General features: G+C 40.4%; 1 protein-coding gene across 1 annotated transcript in view; it reads left to right on the plus strand.

The window, feature by feature from the left end:
- Positions 1-11,896: 11,896 nt before the first annotated feature.
- The window catches only part of celf1 (cugbp, Elav-like family member 1), a 58,285-nt gene continuing 47,009 nt past the window's right edge, over positions 11,897-23,172 (plus strand). Inside the window, 2 exon segments of the mRNA XM_051923538.1 lie at positions 11,897-12,080; positions 12,223-12,305. Of these exon segments, the coding sequence (XP_051779498.1) occupies positions 11,903-12,080; positions 12,223-12,305 (261 nt within the window). The 5' untranslated portion in view covers positions 11,897-11,902.

A 23,172-nucleotide genomic window follows, 5' to 3' on the forward strand; every position in this document is an offset into this window, starting at 1 on the left:
CGTTTAACGGCTGAAATCCAACGTGGTTTGTGCCCTTCAGAATGAAAACCGTTTGCATTTACCTTTTTAATAAAAGGTGAGCTTTTAAGCCTGAGAAATCACCCCGTAAATGCACACGTTTAATTGCACATGTGTTAATATGTATGCTTACACACTGTTTCTTCTTCATTGAGGTTTTCTCTTCAAGTAATACAAATTCCACACTTACAACTATCATGTGTGGAATTCATACCCAGAACACCGGGTCCATGATCTAACAATGCTAATCTCAGAGCTCCGTGCTGCTCTTATATAAAACAACATGGGATATCTGATGACCTAATAGTCAAAACTTAGGCTAGATATTTAAGAAAAGCTGAAATTCTGATTAGAGCCTATAAATATAATTTCATTCATTAAACTGATAGAACTTTGGAGTCTACTTATAAAGTTACAGTTGCAAAGAGTGAAAGTTACTTGGATAATTCCTGGTAGAAGTGAGTGATCTGTATCGTCTATGATAATATCTTAATTGTTGTTTTAATGATGGGGGAGCTGAATTTATCGAATATGTCACTTACATTGCAAGAAACAATCAAAAACACACCTTGAGAGTTCACATATTCAATCTCATGTAACCTAACAGGATAGACTACTGCTGTTGTGCATAGGTGTGCACGATTTGCGCACCACAAGTTAAGCTAGTGTACCTGCCTAAAAATGAGTGAGCAAACAGCGCCACAATTTATGTTGTTAGATTTAATAGCAAGATGTGGATCATCCTCACTTGCGTGGAGATGGTTTGGCTTTGAAAAGACTGCAATCTACAAACTATGTCAGAAATCTGTTGCAGTTAAACACTGCTCAACAACTAAATTGTTTCATCATCTGTGAATTAACCACAGCACAGAATATGAACAATACAGAAAGCTGTCCATGGCAGGTCTAAATCACCCATGGTACAAGCACAAAAACACACTCTGCGACCTTTAGCGGAATCATTCTGCAAGAAAGTGCCTTACAACAAGAAAAGCAGCAGATGGAATGAAATAAGGCATGAAATATCTAACACTGTCACCAATTACATCTCAAAAGATATGGTGTCAGTTTAAGTGGTTGAGAGGCGTGGTTTCAAACAACTTTTGAATACTTGAGACCCAAGATGCACCCTGTGTGGCTAAAAATATTTCAATCAGACAGCTCTGCCTAATTGTATGATTAATGTCTCCAAACTCTGACGCCTAAATTGCAGAAGGTTTTACATTCTGCCACAACAGTGGATTTATGGTTAAGCCGAACTTCTGAGCCATACCTTTCCTTGACAGTGCATTTTGGCATCATGGTTGGCTGCAAGAAGACTGCACAGTTTGCATGACAACAGGCAGCGGGGTTAACATTGACAGTGCACTACAGTAGACCCCCGCGAAGTTGCGGTTCAGAGTTCGCGGCCTCAGTCATTTGCAGATTTTTCCTTAGAACCTATCTAATAATTGTTAGCGGAAACCACAAATATCCTCCGCAATTTTTATGGCTTTTATCATGGCAATACTGCGCTGTAGAAAGAACAGGAAACAACTGTAGAGGAAAGCACCACTTGGGATGGTGAAAGTAGCCAATAAAATTTGAAATTGCAACTCCCAGCAGTCCCTGCAGTGGCTCTGATTGGTCTTCTGCTGAGGGTGCTGGGGCTGTTTGGGTCAAAGGATGTCAGCACGGCTTTAAAAAAGGGGGGCCAGTGACCAAAAGCAAAATAAAAAGTTTTTGTAATTTGTGTTACAAGTTCCTGTCTGTCTGCCTTCTGTTGGGGTACCTGTACTTATTCATTTTGTCCTGGATTGTTTCGTGCATCTGGATTGTCTTCCATCTGCCTGTGTACATGAAGACAGTAAGTGGATTCATGGCCATCCTGCAATGAAAGGAGTGCTCCTGAACCCGTCCACCCATCTTCACAATTTCAGGAACTAGCAGTAGGACTATCTATTTTCATCATTACATTTCATCCGTTGCCTATTTTCATAAACGTTTTTCATGATTTACTCTGTATGTTTTGTTTGTGCTTTGTTGTATTTAATGTGTAATCACTGTAAGGGGAACAGGGGTGGTATCGTTTTCATTTATTTCATTTGTTTTCATTATATTCATTATTTGCTGTTTGATTACCGGTTTGCTTTGTTTTTGTCTCTGTTTGTGAGTGCCTGCGGGTCGGGCCAAGGCTTGGTGCGTCCCTGGAATCTTCACCATAAAAATAAATAAATCGCCGTCTTCTCGACCGTGTGAATCTTAGTGGCACCAGACCGCTACAGCGTTATGCATTTCTCCTTGCTGCTGATTGATTGTGATGCATCCCCAGCTGAGTGTTCTTGTGTTTTCCATTTTGTTCCTCTTAACCCTTAAACCACCACAACCAGCTATAGTCATTTCCCAGTGCCATTTGCGAGCACACAGGAGCTGATCAGTCAGTGCCGTACATTCGTTGAGCAGCCAGCTCATGACCACTGCCAGCCCCTTGTGAGCAGGGGGGCTAAACACACCCCTAGAAGACCCCTCAAAAAACCCCTCTTAAAAAACGCTGATAGACTACTTTTCTTACTTGCTTTGCTTACTTGCGGCTGCTCTGTTGCGTGATGTGCTTCTCGCGCGACGCTACGCATACTTAAAAGCCGGAACAGCACCTGTCCTTTTTGGCTGATTGCTTTGTTTTTCTCTCCTCCCCCAGACATCCTCTGCTCCTGTTGTGCTCCCCTGTGATGTTTGTCTATTCTTTAATCGTGAATTAACTGCATACTGAGCTCATTTTTAGTTCTGAAAGAGACATGTTTGTTTGAAGTGTTTGAATAAAGTTCCAGTCCCTTACAATCTCCTGTGTTTCTGTGCAGTTCTGTTACCCAAGCGTGACACACTGCAGCCTCACTGTCCCTGGGATTGAGCCGCTGCACTAGACGAGCCAGCCAGCGTCAGCATTTACCTCTGTGTGCTTGAGTGCATCCAGTTCAAGCGCAGTTGGCGCAGTGATTTACTGAGTTTCATCCTTGGCGTCAGTTGCACTTTGTACATATTGTTCCAGTAGTTTTTAAAATAATTTTACAGTATATTAGCAGTGAGTAAAATTATCAGTGTTGCAGTAATTGTGATGCTCTTTGCATGAAAAAAATGTGTTCCATTAAAATTTCACTTTTTCTTTGTGTATTGTGACGTTTACTTAAAGTGCAGCAAAAAAGTATTTGGCTTCCGGGGTTGCATTAACCCCCAAGTATGTGGCAGTTTAAGGGTTAAAGCCCCAAGATGCCGTCGAAACGCCATGCACCTTCTAAGGTTTCTGGCAAGGAAAACACGCTTGAATGAATTACAGTACATATAGCGGTAACATCTGTATTTTATATTCTAGCACTATGGATGACATATCTGTACAGTACTGTACAGTATGCAGGTTTATCTTTACATTCTTTTTTTTAGGTAATGTATTAAGTGGAGTTTGAAATTAAAGTGTTTTGGGCACATATTTAAGGTTTAAACCATAAGAATAGGCATTTTTTTAACCACAGTTAATGCACAGTATGTTAGATGTTTTTCACAATTCGCAGGTTCTCTAGGAACGTAACCCCCATGAATTTTGGGGGTGTACTGTATATATTAACCTGGAAACTTACAAAAAAGTTTGTGTACATCCTTGCCTCAGGCAGCCATTTTGAGAGGTCTTTTAACACCAGAGGAAATGTTGTAATATGTAACCATGCTCTGGACAGAGTGATGTTTTTGACACACACCTTTAAGTTTCCTCAGTAGAATTTTACAATTTTTAAAATTTTTTCTGTTATCTTTGTGCAATATTGGACAGATTTTAAAGTTAGTAATTTGTTTAAAAATGTTGACAGAACTTGTTTACAAATGCTGTAGTTTTTTTTTATATGCAGTATTTGACCAAACTTTGGATTTTTACATTATAGACCAGTGTGTTTCTTTGTGCTGTTCCCAAGCCCGGATAAATGAGTAGGGTTACGTCAGGAATGGCATACGGTGTAAAATTTTGCCAAATCAATATGCGGACAGCAATACAAATTTCCATACCAGATCGGTCAATCCCCAGGTTAACAACAACCACCACCAGTACTGTTAGCCAACAGGGTGCTGGTGGAAATTGGGCTATTGGGCTACTGTTGGCCGAAGGAGAAGAAGATGGGGGAGATGTGTCCAGAGGCCGGAGGAGAGGAAGAAAGTAAAGAGAGTGGAACTGAGGGTAGGAACTTTGAATGTTGGCAGTATGACTAGTAAGGGGAGAGAGTTAGCAGATATGATGGAGAGAAGGAAGGTTGATTTATTGTACGTACAAGAGACTAAATGGAGAGGGAGTATAGGCCCGGTGGATCGGAGCTGGAGTCAAATTTTTCTATCATGGTGTGGATGGGAGGAGAAATAGGGTAGGAGTTAATCTGAAGGAACAGTATTTCAAGAGTGTTTTGCAGGTGAAAAAAGTGTCAGACAGAGTGATGATTATGAAGCTGGAAATTGGAGGTGTGATGATGAATGTTGTTAGTGCATATGCTCCGCAAGTTGGCTGTGCAGTGGATGAGAACAAAGATTTTTGGAGTGAGTTGGATGAAGTGATGAACAGTGTACCCAAGGGACAGAAAGTGGTGATTGGAGCGGATTTCATTGGGCATGTTGGTGAAGGGAACAGTGGAGATGAGGAGGTGATGGGTGGAGAGGATAGTGGATTTTGCCAAAAGGATGGACTTGGCTGTGGTGAATACGTATTTTAAGGGGAGGGAGGAACATAGAGTTATGTACAAGAGTGGAGGAAGATGCACACAGGTAGATTATATCCTATGCAAAAGAGTTGATCTGAATGAGATTGAAGACTGCAAAGTGGTGGCAGGGGAAAGTGTAGTTAAGCAGCATAGGATGGTGGTCTGTAGGATGATGTTGGAGATCAAGAAGAGGAAGAGCGTGAGGGCAAAGCCAAGGATCAAATGGTGGAAGTTGAAATAGGAGGTCTGGAAGGTTTAGTTTAGGGAAGGGGTGAGACAGGCACTGGGTGGCAGTGAAGAGTTACCAGACAGCTGGGAAACTACAGCAGATGTAGTAAGGGTGACAGCAAGAAGGGTGCTTGGTGTGACATCTGAAAAGAGGAAGGAGGAAAATGAAACCTGGTGGTGGAATGAGGAAATACAGGAAAGTATAGAGAGGAAGAGGATGGCAAAGAAGAAGTGGGATAGTCAGAGAGATGCAGAAAGTAGACAAGACTACAAGGAGATAAGGCACAAGATGGAGAGAGGTGGCGAAGGCTAAAAAAAAAGGCGTATGATGAGTTGTATGAGAGGTTGGACACTAAGGAGGGAGAAAAGGACCTGTACCGATTGGCTAGACAGGGACCAAGCTAGGAAAGATGTGCAGCAGGTTAGGGTGATAAAGGATAAAGATGGAAACGTACTCACAAGCGAGGAGAGTATGTTGAGCAGATGGAAACAGTACTTTGAGAGGCTGATGAATGAAGAGAACGAAAGAGAGAAGAGGTTGGATGATGTGAAGATAGTGAATCAGGAAGTGCAACAGATTAGCAAGGAGGAAGGAAGGACAGCTATGAAGAGGATGAAAAATGGAAAGGCTGTTGGTCTAGATGACATACCTATGGAAGCATGGTGGTGTTTAGAAGAGGTGGCAGTGGAGTTTTTAACCATATTGTTTAATGGAATCTTGGAAAGTGAGATGATGCCTGAGGAGTGAAGAACAAGTGTACTGGTGCCGATATTTAAGAATACGGGGGATGTGCAGGACTGCAGTAACTACAGGGGAAAAAAATTGATGAGCCACAGCATGAAGTTATGGGAAAGAGTAATGGAAGCTAGGTTAAGAAGTGAGGTGATGATTAGTGAGCAGCAGTATGGTTTCATGCCAAGAAAGAGCACCACAGATGCAATGTTTGCTCTGAGGATGTTGATGGAGAAGTTTAGAGAAGGCCAGAAGGAGTTACATTGCATCTTTGTGGACCTGGAGAAAGCATATGACAAGGTGCCTCGAGAGGAGCTGTGGTATTGTATGAGGAAGTCAGGAGTGGCAGAGAAGTGTGTAAGAGTTGTACAGGATATATACGAGGGAAGTGTGACAGTGATGAGTTCTGCGGTAAGAGCGGCAGGTGCATTCAACGTGGAGGTGGGATTACATCAGGGATCAGCTCTGAGCCCTTTCTTATTTCCAATGATGATGGACAAGTTGACAGACGAGATTAGACAGGAGTCCCCGTGGACTATGATGTTTGCTGATGACATTGTGATCTGTAGCAATAGTAGGGAGCAGGTTGAGGAGACCCTGGAGAGGTGGAGATATGCTCTGGAGAGGAGAGGAGAGGAATGAAGGTCAGTAGGAACAAGACAGAATACATGTGTGTAAATGAGATGGAGGTCAGTGGAATGGTGACAATACAGGGAGTAGAGTTGGCGAAGGTGGATGAGTTTAAATACTTGGGATCAACAGTACAGAGTAATGGGTATTGTGAAAGAGAGGTGAAAAAAGGGTGCAGGCAGGGTGGAATGGGTGGAGAAGAGTGTCGAGTAATTTGTGACAGACGGGTATCAGCAAGAGTGAAAGGGAAGGTCTACAGGATGGTAGTGAGACCAGCTATGTTATATGGGTTGGAGACGGTGGAACTGACCAGAAAGCAGGAGACAGAGCTGGAGGTAGCAGAGTTAAAGATGCTAAGATTTGCACTGGGTGTGACGAGGATGGATAGGATTAGAAATGAGTACATTAGAGGGTCAGCTCAAGTTGGACAGTTGGGAGACAAAGTCAGAGAGGCGAGATTGTGTTGGTTGGGACATGTGCAGAGGAGAGATGCTGGGTCTATTGGTAGAAGGATGCTAAGGGTAGAGCTGCAAGGGAAGAGGAAAAGAGGAAGGCATAAGCAAAGGTTTATGGATGTGGTTCGAGAGGACATGCAGGTGATGGGTATAACAGAACATCATGCAGAGGACAGAAAGATCTGTAAGAAGGTGGTCCGCTGTGGCAACCCCTAACGGGAGCAGCCAAAAGAAGGAGTAGTACAGTATGTTAGATGTTTGTTCTTGCTGGTATGCTGCACAATTCACCTTATAGTAGAGCAGTTTATTCAGACTGTTCATAATTGAACTACAGGGCATGATTAGTATTTTAGTCTCTTTTGGTTTATATCTTGTTTACATTAAGGGTAAATGTCTGTCTGTTTAAAATGTTCTTGTTGTAATAGTTTTGTTGACCATACTGCATTTTTTTGTGTAAATGCTGTAAGCCACTTTGAAATGGGTTACACTTACTTCCACTTTTTGATCTCAGTAATACTTTGACTGGTGATTTTAATGTTTTTGTGTTCTTTTACTTGAATTTTAAAGTAAATAAACAAGACCTTTTTTCTTAACTGTCATTTGCATCAATCTCATTAGTAAGCTACAGTTAATATCCTCTTAGCAAGAGTAAGCTAAATCAATTAGACTTTTACATTTAAGGAGAACATTTAAGATATTTGTTTCTCAAACTGCGGACTTTGTTCCTCTTACACAGCTATATGTCTGGGCCTTCTTGTTCTGTCCTGGTTAGATCCTCGTCTGTCAAGACAGTAATAGACACATTATTATGAAATGTTTAGTTTCCTAAAAGTCTGTTACATGGAATAATCTTCATTCTTTAACACAAAAAAGACTTTTGTGTCTCTTCAGAAGGCTGTTTCATTTTGGCCATTTTTGAACTAATTTTTGAATACTTTTTTTGGCCATTTTTGAACTTGTACGTGAATAATAAAAATCAGTCAAGCAGTCATAGATTTAGAAACACAAATAATGTCTTGGTTATGTTTTTTAAATTGATTTAATGTTGTATTGATGAAAAAAAAGTGTCAATTTCAATCAAAAAACAAGAACATTTCTTGGTGTGTCCAAACTTTTTAGTTGTAGTGTATCTAGATGAGATGGATAAGCTATTGGGACTTCACTCATATGGCACAGATCTGATCTTTTAAAAGAAGTGTTAACAGCCTAAACAGAATACTGAATCTGCACTTTTCAGATTGTATTTAGACCTCTTTCATATGTGGTCCTAAATCTAGTACAGGTATGACTTGAGTATGAACTGCATTTGAACATTTGAATCAAAACTGTCTGGGTAGGAGCGGGAGTCGAGGATGCTTTGGACTGGTTTTGCCTTACTTCATTGGGTACTGCATGATACAGCAAAGTACATTTATTCTGTCTAGAATAACCCACAAGTCGAGGCACTGTCACAACAAATCAATGTGTTAGCAGTCAGGTTAAGAGTGCTACAAGTTGAATAGTCTGGTAATTCCATTACAGAAGAAAGAGGGGAAAAAAATCTTTCTTCACATTACCAGATGAAATAAATGGGAAATAAATGTGTGTTAAAGTGTTAAAGTATACCTTGGAAACCATCCTGTACTGAATCTCAAATAAACTAAGTGAAGCCATCTGAATTTTGTTTGACTGACACAGAGACAGAGTAAAGTGAAGCTGTACTACTTTGTTTTTGTAATCTGTTTCTTGTATACACACACATCTCAGTCATGATGCTCCCCTGGGAAAACTGAACTCATCAGAGTGAGTCGTAGAACCAGCATACACTAGGCAGACTAAGTCAGTATGATCAAGAAAGAAGGCATGCCAATAGGATCACCATTATCTGGACTCCTAGCTGAATTGGTAATGCAACGATTTGAAAACATAGCTTTATCCCAGATTACACCCAAAATTTGGATACGCTATGTAGACGACACATTCGTCATATTAAGAAAGAACCAGCTGAATGAGTTCTACAATCATATTAACACAGTATTCCCTGCAATCCAGTTCACAATGGAAAAAGAAATCAATCGACACATCAACTTCCTGGACATTTACATCAAAAGAAATAGTGACGCCACTCTGACCACAAGTGTTTACCGCAAACAATGCTACGCAGACAAGATTCTACACTTCGCCAGCAACCACCCGGTATCTCATAAATAGGGTTTTCACGCAGCTCCGTTTAAACGAGTCCACACGCATTGTAATACCAAGGAAACAAAAATCAATGAGAGACGCTATCTCTTCCAACTTTTCACCTCGAACGGATACTCAAAAACATTCATTAATTGGAGTCTACACAGCAGACGCCAAAGGAATCAGCATACAATCGACTTAAATCAGAACCCCCACCCCATCTGGCATTCACTCCCATATCACCATAATGTGTCAGAAGGCACGGTATGCACCCTGACCAAGTGGGGCATCAGAATAGCACATAAACCCACGAACAATCTGCGCATGGTCCTGTTTAATGCTAAAAACAAGAAATCGACAGCCGAAACACGAAACGCAGTTTATAGTATTCCATGCAATTCTTGCTCAGCGGTATACATAGGACAAACGTCAAAAAGAATCTCAACACGTATACAGGAACATCGCAACGCCGTCAGAAGAAAGGACGCACCATCTTTGATATATGCACATACTAAATCGACAGGACACACATTCAACTGGGACAACGTAAAAGTAAAATTTAAGGCCAGTACTAAAAGCGCCAGAGAGTTGGCCGAGTCTTGGCTATCAGATGAAAACGCCATCAACAGACACTTGGACATAAATCCAGCATATACCAACCTAAGAAGGACATTTACACAATAATTAAATGGACCTATTTCTTTGCCTGCATCCTCATGTATTAGCAGTGATAGAAAAATGACGAGTGTATTGCAATGTTTTTGTTGGGAAATGTCAGTCTTCAGTTGTGCAAGCAATTGGTGCATTTCTGTACACATTTGCTTGAAAACTCTGCACAGGATATAGTTTTATTGTTCAACAGGCTTCCAAAGTTTTGTAAGGCAACTGTAATCCATGTACCATTTGTGTGGCCTCTTGGGTCTTTAAGCATAATGATACCTTTTCAGTTTCTTAACTGATAATTGGAACACTTAAAAGCAATGGCTCTACTTGAAATAGTGTATTTCTAAGATCTGGTGCCAGGCAGAAAAATGAAAAGCTGTTTATATATGTTTGTCTCTATTATAGAGAAACTTAAATGTGTTCTCAAGTGCAATATAGCTGATTTTTAGTTGGCTATTTTACATAATTATCCCTGGCTATCATATGCTTTTCTTATGCAAGAAACACAAAAGAGTAACTTAGGTTAGGGTAAGGATGATTAAATAATTTAGAGGTGAAAATGATATTTTTCAATATGGTGGTCACATCATGTCCGGAATATGCTTGCTGTGGAGATTTAAAAAGAAAAAGCAACAGCAGCACACTTTTTGGGTGAGGTGTTTTTATCAACAACACGTTTACCTTCATGAATATCTGTGCCTTGTCCAGAAACAGGACTCCCTGCTGATGCAATGTCGATTGTATGCATTAGCAGTGGATTAGAGTCAAGTCGGTGACCATTCACAGCAGGCTGTCACCCTTGCTTATCAGCATCAATCTGACAGGCTATTTATCTGACTCTGCACCCAGTAGTGCTTTGGTAGTAAAAATGTTCACAAAAAAAGCAAAACGCATCAGCACTTTTCTTTGTGATACTGCGGCTGGGTACATTATGTGGCTTGCATCCCCTTTTTATTCTGCTACAAATTTGAGTTAGTAGCACAGTTTCATTCCAGTCTGATTTGTATGTTGTGTCTCGTGTCTTTCACTCTGCATCCCTGAGCTGTTGCTTGTGTTTGTGTGTCTTGCTGTCTTCAAACCTAAATTTGAGTCAGTATCGCCAACACACGTCTGGATCATTGTGGTGGCTCTTTATTTTTGGGAATTTTTATTTTATTGTTTGGTTTTCTTGTTGGTTCTGGTGGGAAATGGCCACTTTTAAGCTGGACTTCTTGCCGGAAATGATGGTGGACCACTGTACTTTGAATGCCAGTCCAGTGTAAGTACAGCTGAATTACGTTGTCAGAAGGCACAACAGTCCAGAGGTTGTAAGATAAAAGTGAAGAGTTAATAGAACAGTGAGCTAAGCCTGTCCTTACAACGATTTTTTTAAGATCTTGCTTTTTAGCTGGTTTACTGGGTTATTTGCGCTCTTGTGTCTTTATTTGTATTGGTAACTTTCAGGATCCCGTTTAGCTAGCTTTTTTCAAATTTTATGAACATCAGTGATAAACCTACTGATTGTAACTGGGTCAGCTTAATGCACTGGCTTCTTCGTTGCTCCTTTTTTTTTTTTTTTTTTTTTTCTTTTTAACCCATGATGCCTTCGGTTTTCGTGTGGGTGGTTATGCCAATTGCAAAGCTGTTAAATTGTTGTGACGCATTTGCAATGCTTATCACTTAGAATTTAAGGGAGGGAGAGTGGGTGCCTTGGGGGGGCCTAATAGAGTACCTTCAAATGAAGAGCACTTTTGCTTGAGAAGAGCCATGGGAAAGTTTACTTCCAGAGAGCCTGGGAAAGTGGGGCATTTCATGGTCTGTTGTGCAATTTCTTACGGCAGATGTATCAAGAGCACACAGCTATGGAGGGTTGTGGGGTATGTCATTCTAACTCGTTATAGCAGCCTAGCACTAGCACCCTTTTGAGCTTGCCATGGAAAACTTTAAACTATGATATTTAGTGTCCCTTTGTATTGAAGTTAAAATGGTGAAAAAAAATGTCCACTTCCCTAGTGGTTTTTTGTGGTAGTGTGTAATAATGACTGGTATTCATTTCTTTTTATGTAGAGGATATCTCTAATGACTGAAGTGTTTATCAGTCTTCAAAACACAAGCCATAATCTTTTAATGATGTATTTATTCGTGTTTGTTAAATAATCATTAGCTTGTTTTTTTGGTGCACATATTAGTTTAGTCAAGTTCATATACTTCATCTCCCAGGGGGGAGATTTTCTAGGGCTTACGAAGTGATGGTTTAGAAGCAGTCCTAATACTACTATGGATCTAATAACTGCCCATTCCTCTCATCTACTTACAGAGCTAAGAAGATGAATGGGACACTGGACCATCCGGACCAGCCAGACATCGATGCCATCAAGATGTTTGTGGGTCAAATTCCACGCACCTGGTCTGAGAAGGAACTCCGAGAACTATTTGAACCTTATGGTCCTGTTTATGAAATTAATGTTCTCAGAGACAGAAGTCAAAATCCCCCACAGAGCAAAGGTATGCCAGACAGAGAAGACTGAATGTGCCTGAGTAACTCAGCACCCTTTTAAGCAAAGTGGCCTGTTTGTATATATGCATATGAAGGTTCATATGTTTTGTTTAGTTTTGTTGTGTGTTTTTTTTTTTTTTTTTTTTGCAGGTTGTTGTTTTGTAACATATTATACTCGTAAAGCAGCATTAGAAGCACAAAATGCTCTTCACAACATGAAGATACTTCCTGGGGTGAGAGACTTTCAGATATGTTAGTGATATTATCATGAGTTATTACTATTCCCTTTAGATTAATAATATATAAAAATGGTTGACACAAATAACACTATTTATAAGGAACCTACAAATCTCTTAATTGTACAGTTGTTTGTTTAATTTTAGTACATGTATTTTTTAAACAATGAATGGAATGGCGCAGCAGAAAATTTACTCTTGTGAAAGTATAAAATCAAATACCAACACTCCAGAAGGAGATGACTATTTGATCTACATACTGTATAAAGTAGCTATAGACAGTCTTAATTCTTGGATTTTGAAGTAGCCAGTACCTGCATGTTTTCTTTTAAAATAGTTTATTTTTGGTCAGTCCCGATTGTTAGTTTAAATTCTCTTTTGGTCATATGGATTCCCCTATTTTCATTCTGTAATCTCAGAAACTTCTGTTGGTGTAGGGTTTGTGACCCATTTTATATTTAAAAGGCTTATTTGTTATCACACCATTTCGTTCCCATGGCTTAGTTGAATTTCCAAACTTGTGTTTCATTTTACTTTGCTTTTTTGTTAGTCTTTAGTTCTGCATTTTATTTATTTTTATTTAAATGGCAAACACTAAACCATTTGTGCTAATGGGTCATGGTCATATAAAGCTGTTTTACTAAAGTGTTTTGTGGACAGAAAAAAAAGTTGAAAATTGAGGAGCCTTAGCAGAAGAAGACACTGATAGGAATTTATGATGTGGCAAAATGAAAGCAGGATCAAGACATTTAAATAAAGGTAGTGCTCCATTATTAAAAGGAATCTGCTTCTAATTAAGAAACAGTTTGGTGAGGAAACTTGTAGTCATTGTAATGCTTGATAATCCCAAATCATTTTTTAAAACCAGAAAATAAATATTTTTGCTTGTTTTGTATGCTTAAAGAAACTATATGAAAACACTATACAGTATGCTAACCTCTTTGTGTAAATTGTTCTTGAAATTTTATCTACCAAATCTGGATATGTCATCAGTTTTTTTTTTTTAATGAAGTCGCAGAGGAACTGCTTGTACAGCTCTGCCCACCTTAAATAATCAACTTGTAAAATATTATATTATGTAGGCAAACCCTAAAGAACTTTATAAAGCCGGGGTGCTAATTATAGAGTGAGAATAACATAATTAGGTGGAATTGAAAGACCTTTCTCCTAGTACATTATTTCCTTATCCTGGTCATGGCTTCAATTGTTCTGCTTAGGAGTGCATTTTGACTGAGATTTTTAATTTGAGATCAACCTAGTACTAAGTTGACTAATTTAAATTGACAGAAACAAATTCAGATCCATTTTTTTAAATAACATAACAGCAATCTGCATTTTTTCAGTAAATGGGGTAATAGCTCTGTAGCTCTTGTTGTAATTTGTTTTGGGTTTTTTTCCTCATACTCATTATTTTTACTAAGTTACTTTTGTCTTATTTCCACTAGTCACAAATATATTCTGTTGTGATTTTTAAAGGGACTGATATTAAGGAAAATGGTTATGTGCAAAGTTTTCCAAGTGATTAAATGTCCATCCCTCTGCTTCTGAAAGCATCCTTGGGAATTATCTTTTGTGAAGTCGGTCAGTGCATTGGTTATACAGTATTTTCAGTCACTTTCATTAATTTCATGGCAGATATTTATATAATTCTGTGTACCTAGGTTATATAATTTAGTTAAGATATAAGTATAATTGTGAGGTTTTCTAAAATGTTGTTGGCTTTACTGTTTGCTTTCAGCTTTTAAAATTTTAAAGGCTTTTACCAAAGTACTGCATAAAATCCATACTAAAAATTAAAGAATCATAATTACTATTCAGTTGGTAGATTCCAAGATAATTCTTGATATTTTCATTTAAACAAACTGAACAAATAAGCTGTTTATGTAACAACATGCTTTTAAAGTCTGCTTTGTCAGAGGATCACTCTGTTGTATGTTTTTAACATTTGCTATTGTAAGATATAAATCTGTATCATAATCTGGTTACAATATATTTAACAAGGATCAAATTACTTTACTTACAAATTTGAAATGTCACACACTCCCCTTCCTTTATTTTAAGGCTCCAGTTTGTAATCAATCTTGGCAGTTTTGCCTTAATACTTTTGTTTTGGGAACTCTTGTTAAACAGCCCTTGCTGGTCTGTGTTTAAGCTGTTTTATAATATGGGTGATCAGACCTTGTTTAAGCTTGTTATAGCTTAGCCTGTATACAAATCCAGAATTAAAAAATTAACTCTACTGCTGTCATCTGTATTCAATTAATTGTAACTCCGATGATGCATTATATTTGCCAATATGCCATCCAAATAAATGACATTTGTTTTCACTACATTCATCACATTTCGTGTGTTATACAGTACATATGAACATTAGCTACCTTCAAAAACCAAACAAGTGACAAACATTTACTATTCAGAAGTGAATATCCTGTTTTGCCTATAATGCTAACTTTGTGTCTCTGCTTTCGTTCCTGTTCACAAAGTTGCATGTTGCAGTGTTGCATTGATAAGGAGATGTGCTTTGTGCTTCTGAGTAATCAAACACTAAATACATTTTGTTTTGTTGTTAACAAATAGAACTTCTCATTTCATCGCTGGTATAGACATGCCAAACAGCCACATATTTTGGATGGATAGATGGATCCTAGAATGGACATGTTTAGATTTGCTCATCACAATCAGAATCAATGTGAAGCTTGTTTTCCTTTATCAGGACCGTGTAGGACACCGTACTAAACAGTTATTCATTCTGTAATCATTTTGTCTGCTTTAAAAATGCTAGACAAAAGTTTTACTACATGAATCTGCTTTGGTCACATAATGTTGCTCTCAAAACATCCACAAATCTATTTCTGAGACAACTCAGTATTGTCAAACCTGAGAACATAATTGCAATAAGCAAAGCCTTCTGAAGTAATTTGACTTCTTGCAGGCACAAATAAGTGCAGTATTGACTTTAGTTTGGTACTACCAGTACTGTAAAAAGGATATTAAGGTTATATATTTGGAATTTTAATAATGACTCAGTGTCAAAAGCATTGGTTCTTATTCCTAGCACTTTCTAGTTCTGCTAAGCCAATATGGTTTGAGATAAGCTTTAGCAGAGGGAATGTATTGTGAATACCTGAATTGTTCTGCTTATAAGAAGAATATAACAGCTTATTTGAATTTGTAATAATAGTAAAGTTTTAACTTAACTATATGGTAGAATGTCATTTATTAGATTTCAAGATTTTATTCTTAAGTTGAGTTGTTTTAACTCTAGAATCCCAGCTGATTTGGTGGAGGATGAGATAGCAAGCTACTTGCTGATTGACACATTTGCAAAACAAAGATGCTGATGAAAAGGTGCAAAAGAATTTAAGGTGGCCCGGTATTATGACTTTTTTCGTAGGCCTCAGGGATTCTAGTGTTAAACACAGAGCTTTATTACATAACAAATGGCATGGCGTTTGAACAGGTAATACAGTAAAAACTGTTGTTGAGCTAGAGCTGCTTCTGGCATTTGTGAGCATTATTTCACTGCATTTATGTGTGTTTTCATGAAAACGTATTTTTTTTTTAAAACTGGCTATAGATTTAACTTATAATACACAAATACAAGTTTTACAGTTCTCTGTAATTTGTTAAAGTCAGCTACATTTTTTGATATGTTAATGTACACATACACTACCAGTCCGAAGTTTTAGAGCACTCACATTTTGCCAGTTTTTATTTCAGCAGTTTATGTCCAGAGAATAATCTAAAATAGTGTAAACAGCCAGAGGTTATTTAAAAAAAAGTTTAGGATACTAAAAAATGAAAAATACTATTTTCATAATTATTCAGTATAAAATCACTCTGGACTGTGTGCTCTTTACATGGCTCTACTAGGTGACTTGTTTTGCTTAAAATGAGTGCTTGCCTAGGGTTGCACTAGTTTTAATTTTGTTTGTGAATTTGTAGGCTTGCCATTTATATAGCTGAAGTTGATTATTTGCATGATGGAATATCCGCTCATACTATGGGTAACTGTTTCCTGGTTGGTGCTACTTGTCAGCACCAGAACACAGCCCTTCCTTCAAAGTTGCTGATAATTTATTTTCAATTAGCACAGTAGGGATGTTAACTGCTGCTCTCTCATGCAGTGCAGCAGGGTAATTTAACACTGCAGTTGTGTGTGGCGATCTGTTGATTTACATGAGAGGGGGTGAACCTACCTCATTTTCTGGAGCTGTAGTCTCTTGACTGTTTTTCCTTCACTGAACTGACACTGCAAACTGTGTTCTAGGTCCAGATCTCTGCCTTGTCACAATCCCTTCTTTGCTGTTCCTTAATGCCTCTTCAGTTTGAGTCATCGTTTGCCTTCGCATTGTTACAGCTGGCACTACTTCACACAGTTCACCTGGGGTCAGTGATAGGGATACTAGATAAACGGGAGCCCGGGATTCCCCGACATTTTTCATTTCCGCATTCCCAGGAATGAAACTGTTGTAATTCCCGGGAAAACGGGAACGGCCAAGCTCGCATATATAGCGTGTAAAAGTGTAAAAATCAATCAAGAAATAACAGTTATAGTTGAAAATAATTAAGGTGGTGCCATTGCTGCAGCTTGCACTTCATCATGCAACAGCTTTGAACAGCAACTTGAAATTGCAATGCGTCAGTCTGTTGCATCCTCATTATCTGTGCCAAGAAACTTGCCATCACAGAATGATGACAAGAAACTGGATACATCGGTAAAAGCTGAAATGGTGGTGTTTCAGCACAGCGGCAAGCGCGGGCATTGTTTAGAACAAGTGTATCAGTATCTGATGATTGTGCCGCCTACTTCAGTGGAGGCAGAGCGTGCTTTCTCAGCGGCTGGCGTTCTTCTGCATTAAGGTGAGCTCTTGCATGGACGACTGAACGCTGGACACGTTAATAATAATAATAATAATAATTCATTACATTTATATAGCGCTTTTCTCAGTACTCAAAGCGCTGTCCACACAGGGAGGAACTGGGAAGCGAACCCACAATCTTCCACAGTCTCCTTACTGCAAAGCAGCAAAACTACCACTGCGCCACTTGTGAGGACGTTGTGCCTTCTATGTTCTTTTTACCGCAACTGAAGATATATGTACTTCTATGACAGCATGAACTGCTTGTAGATAAGGTTAGTATTTTATTTGTGTCAACATATTGCAGTAGTTTTATTAAAAAATAAGTGTCGATCGTTCTAAAACCGTTCACATGTGAGATGCCTGGGATTCAGGAATACTGCATTTCATTCCCGGGAATGGATAAACCCGTCTGGGAATGGATTCCCTAGTCAGTGACAACTTGAAATTGCCACACTTTTTCCCAGTACTATGAGTCCAAAGCTCCTCTGGCATTCAGCAGAATAAGAAGCAGTGGTGAAGCAGCAGTATGATTCCATGCCAAGAAGAGCACCACAGATGCAATGTTTGCTCTGAGGGTGTTGATGGATAAGTATAGAGAACCCCAGAAGGAGTTAAATTGCGTCTTTGTGCACATGGAGAAAGCATATGACAGGGTGCCTCGAGAGGAGTTGTGGTATTGTATGAGGAAGTTGGGACGGTAGTGAGACTGGCTATGTTATATGGGTTGGAGACGATGGCACTGACCAGAAAGCAGGAGACAGAGCTGGAGGTAGCGGAGTTAAAGATGTTAAGATTTGCATTGGATGTGACGAGGATGGACAGGATTAGAAATTAGTACATTAGAGGGTCAGCTCAGGTTGGATGGTTGGGAGACAAAGTCAGAGAGGCGAGATTGTGTTGGTTTGGACATGTGCAGAGGAGAGATGCTGGGTATATTGGAAAAGGATGTTAACGATAGAGCTGCTAGGAAAGAGGAAGGCCTAAGAGGAGGTTTATGGATGTGCCGATAGAGGACATGCAGGTGGTGAGTGTAACAGAGCAAGATACAGAAGACAGGACGATGGAAGAAGATGATCCGCTGTGGCAACCCCTAGCGGGTAGAAGAAGAGGTGAAGCTGCAAATGTAGCACTCTTCTCTGCTGTCTTCCTTCCTGCACTGATGCTATATGTGGCACTCCAGATTCTGAATTACAGGCTTGATACTCTTCAGCAACTTCTCAGAAGATCCCAGTAAGTCCATTTTAAGTCTCCGCAGAACTTGGCGCAGTGATAGAGCTGCTGCTTTGCAGTAAGGAGACTGTGGGAGATTGTGGGTTCGGTTCCTCCCTGTGTGTATAGTGCTTTGAGTACTGAGAAAAGCGCTATATAAATGTAATGAATTATTATTATTAACGTGTCCAGTGTGCAGTCGTCCATGCGAGAGTGCAGCTTCATGCAGACGTATGCCAGCCGCTAAGAAAGCACGCTCTGCCTCCACTGAAGTAGGCGGCACAATCATCAGATACTGATACACTTGTTCTAAACAACGCCCGCACTTGCCGTTGCGCTGAAACACCACCATTTCAGCTTTCACTGATGCATCCAGTTTCTTGTCATCGTTCTGTGATGGCAAGTTTCTTGGCACAGATAATGCGGATGCAACAGACTGACGCATTGCAATTTCAAGTTGCTGTTCAAAGTTGTTGTCTGATGAAGTGCAAGCTGCAGCAATGGCGCCACCTTATTTTCAGCTATAACTCTGTTATTTCTTGATCGATTTTTACACGCTATATATGTGAGCTTGGCCGTTCCCGTTTTCCCGGGAATTACTGCATGTCCGGGAATCCGGGAGCCCGGGAATGGATTCCCTAGACCCAATTGCTATAAACAGAAGTGAAAACAAATTCAAGCCCGGCACATTCTTTAACTGCCTTCTCTGCCTCGTGGTGTAGTGGTTGTGCTGCTGCTTTGCAGTAAGGAGACTGTGGAAGATTGTGGGTTCGCTTCCCGGTTCCTCCCTGTGTGGATAGCGCTCTGAATACTGAGAACACCGCTATATCAATGTAATAAAGTATTATTATTCTTATACGTTCATCTATCTCTCTCTGTCTCTCTCTCTCTCTGTCTCTCTCTGTCTCTGTGTTCCTGCAGGCATACGCCACTTAATTATTTATTGATGGCTAAACACTTCCGGAAAGACACAGTTGTCTAAAAGGGGTGGGTTTGAGGATACAACAGTAAGTGAATGAAAAGATGGAACTCTGGAGAGAGCAACATACAATTATTGTCCGTGACTGAAAACTGGTTTTGGCAGATACATGCATATCATTTTGAAAGTTTGGCCCTGTGCCTTATTAATTGTCATCGCAAAGGCAAATCTAACAGGAAATTGTCTTCGTGTAAAAGTAAAAGGCAAATTAGCCGCGACAAACAAACTGTTTTACACGCTGCATACGCCACATAATTACACTGCTTTTTTAATGTTTTTTTAAGCAGAGGGGAAAAAAATGAACATTTGCAAAATCCGTAATTTAATAAACCACCAAGAAAAGTAACATTCCAACAATGCACGCTACGAACCAATATAGTCATCGTTCAGTACGCACTGCCTGCTCATGTGCCCACCCCCATCTCCTCACCTGAGTCGCTGTCATCTGTGCACCTCTGAGCCACGTTGTCCTTTCATTGTTCTTTGCGGTTCTGGCTGCTTTTCTATATATAATCCACCAAGTCACCCAACCATGGTAGTAGAGGGGGGGTGGGGTGCGTACAAAGGGCAGGGACGTAATCAGTGCGAGCGTATGACCTGCACTTACTGGGTATTCCTCGTTTGTGGAGAACAATTGCAAGCCCCGGTCCCCATTATGAATGGGGTTCAACGGCTTACCCACGCCTATCGGCGCCGGGTAGACACACGTTGATCCATTCAGTGTAGCGTGCGTGCAGTACCGGACATCCAAGGGCATCACATACCTGTTAATGCTCAATCTCACGTGGCTGAAAGCCACTTGTCCCTCTAAGAAGTTGGATGCTGACCGCTTGGCGATCGCGTAACTATTTAGCAGTAGGGAGTCTCATTCGTTTTCGGAATTAACCAGACTAATTGCTCCACCAACTAAGTACAGCCATGCAACACCACGCACAGAATCAAGAAAGAGCTATCAATCTGTCAATCCTCTCAGTGTCTGGGCAGGGTGAGGTTTCCCATGTTGAGTCAAATTAGGCAAAATTTGTGTGTGGTGAGTTGTTGCGTCCGGGCACATGAGCAGGCACTGTGAATGCCTTGAGAGCGTGGGTGGACGCGTGCTGCGGAATAAGGAGTATCTATATATCTTCTTTGATATAGACAGCATCTGATAGTTGATGGTTTTACACTCCAGTACATTGCGGTGAACGCTGGTAACAGTCAGGCGGGCGGGCAGGCAGGCAGGAAGGCATTCTCGTCCCATGCTCTTAGAGTTGGTGGGCGTGTCTCTCTATCGGTTCGAGTTGTTGGGCGGTGCTCTGTCGTTTGTATCCCATGTTCGGACGACTTGGTGGATTATATATAGAAATGCAGCCGAAACCGAAAAGAATAATGAAAAGTCAACGTGGCTCGGTGGCGCATGTGTACTGTAGCAGAGACGAAAGCGAGTTGGTGAGTTGTTGCGTCCGGGCACATGAGCAGGCACTGTGAATGCCTTGAGAGCGTGGGTAGACGCGTGCTCGAGTTGGTGGGTGTGAGTTGGTGGGCTGGGCTTTGTGAGTTGACTGACATGGCTATTTTTTGCGTATCCCATGGTTGTCTTCCAGCAGTGTCGATGCCTCGAGAGACGGGGCGTCCCTGTTTGGTGAGTTGTTTCAGTTTGTGAGTTAAAAGCTGCGATGGTTTTACATGCTGGTAACAGTCAGGCGGGCGGGCAGGCAGGCGTTCTCGTCCCATGGTCTTACAGTTGGTGACCGTGGTTCTGTGAGTTGTCGGCGTATCCCATCGTCTTAGCGTTGGCGGGCATGGCTATATCGTGAGTATCCCGTGTTTTACACGCTGCATACAGCGATTCACATCCGCGATAAACATGCCTCTTCTTAGATGGTCCTGCCACGTCCACCCTCGTTCTCGAAGCATACACACCACCTGGTCATGCACCCGCTCGCAAGAGCAACTCACAGAGACCCGCCCACCAACTCTAAGACCATGGCTTGTAAAACAGTTTGCGATGGTGGATGCGGTCGTGCGTCGTAACCGAAAAGAATAATGAAAAGTCAACGTGGCTCAGAGGTGCATGTGGACTGTAGCAGAGACAAACGCGAATGACGGCGTGTTTTGTGAGTTGCTGCGTCCGTGTTGGTGGGTGTGGCTCTGCGAATTTTCGTCATATCCAATGGTCTTAGAGTTGGTGGACGTGGCTCCGTCCTGCGTGCTTTCATGGGTGTCTTGCTTGCGCTGGCGGCGGCTTAGTGAATTATATATATTTAGATACAGTGCCTTTAGAAAGTATTCAGACTTCTTCACTTTTTATATATTTTATATTGCAGACATAAGGTAAAATCATTTAAATTCATTTTCTCTCTCATCAAACAACAGTCAATACCACAGAATGACAAAGACAAAACAGGATTTTAGGAATTTTTGCTGATGTACACTTATCATCCACAGCATTTAAACCACCTATGTAATATTGTGTAGGTCCACCTTTTGCTGCCAAATAGCTCTGACCCTCATAGTTATGGCCTCCACAAGAGCTCTGAAGCAGCACTTTTAAGTTCTGTAAATTGTGAGATGAGGCTTCATAAATTGGAATTGTTTCTCCAGCACATCCCATAGATACTCGATCGGATTGAGATCTGGTGAATTTGGAGACCAGATCAACACCATGGACTCTTTGTCATGTTCCTCAATCCATCCCTGAACAATTTTTGCTGTGTGGCACAGTGCATTATCCTGTTGAAAGAGGCTGCTGCCATCAAGGAATACCTTTGCCATGAGGGGTTGTACATGGTATGCAACAGTCTTTAGGCAGGTGGTACACATCAGAGTATCGGCTACTGGGAGCCAGGGTTCCCATCAGAACTTTGCCCAGAGGGTCAGACTGCCTGAGTTTTCTTGCCTTCTTCACGTAATGCATCCTGCTACCATCTCTTTCCCAGGTAAACGATGCACATGCTCACGGACGTCCACATAATCTAAATAATAAAATAAAATAATAAAAGAAAAGAAAATGTAACTTATCAAACCAGGCCACCTTCTTTCATTGCTCCATGGTACAGTTCTGATGCTTACATGCCCATAGTAGACATTTTTGGAGGTGGACAGGAGTGGCACGGGCATTCTAACTGGTCTGCAACTATACGCAGCCCCTTATACATTTAGCTTTCCCTCCCTGCAATCATCAGTGAGCTTTGGCTGGCCATGACCCTGTTACTGGTTCACCCATTATCCATCCTAGGGCAACTTTTGGTAGGTACTAATGTCTGCATATGGGGAACACCCACACAACACCTGTCATCTTGGAGATCCTCTGACCCAATTGTCTAGCCATCACAATTTGACCCTTGTCAAAGTTCCCATTTTTCCTGCTTCCAATACATCCCTTTCAAGAATGGACTGTTCACTTGCCTAATATATCCCCCACCTTGACAGGTGACATTGTAATGATAATCAATGTTATTCACTTCACCTGTTTGTGATTTTAGTGTTGTGGGTGATTGGTGTGTACATGGGTAAGCACAATACATAGTTTTTAAATGATCATTTAATTAATTGAGAGAAAAAAGTTTACCAATACTATATCACCCATGTAACATCCAAGTAATTACCCTTTTAGTCACTCAATCAACTAATGAAGCAAATTTTAATGATAGTGATTTAAATTAGACACACGTGATTGCTGCCAGCCCTATTGAATTTAAAAATCACTTAAATAAAACTTTTCCAGCAATGTGAAGTGAGCTAAAAGGAATCAACAAGCAGCAGACAATGTCTCAATCAGAAGAAATTCCAGAAGCACTGAGGAAGAAAGTTACTGAAATGCATCAGTTGA

The sequence above is a fragment of the Erpetoichthys calabaricus genome, chromosome 2 (genome assembly GCF_900747795.2).
Source record: "Erpetoichthys calabaricus chromosome 2, fErpCal1.3, whole genome shotgun sequence".
NCBI classification, from domain to species: domain Eukaryota; kingdom Metazoa; phylum Chordata; class Cladistia; order Polypteriformes; family Polypteridae; genus Erpetoichthys; species Erpetoichthys calabaricus.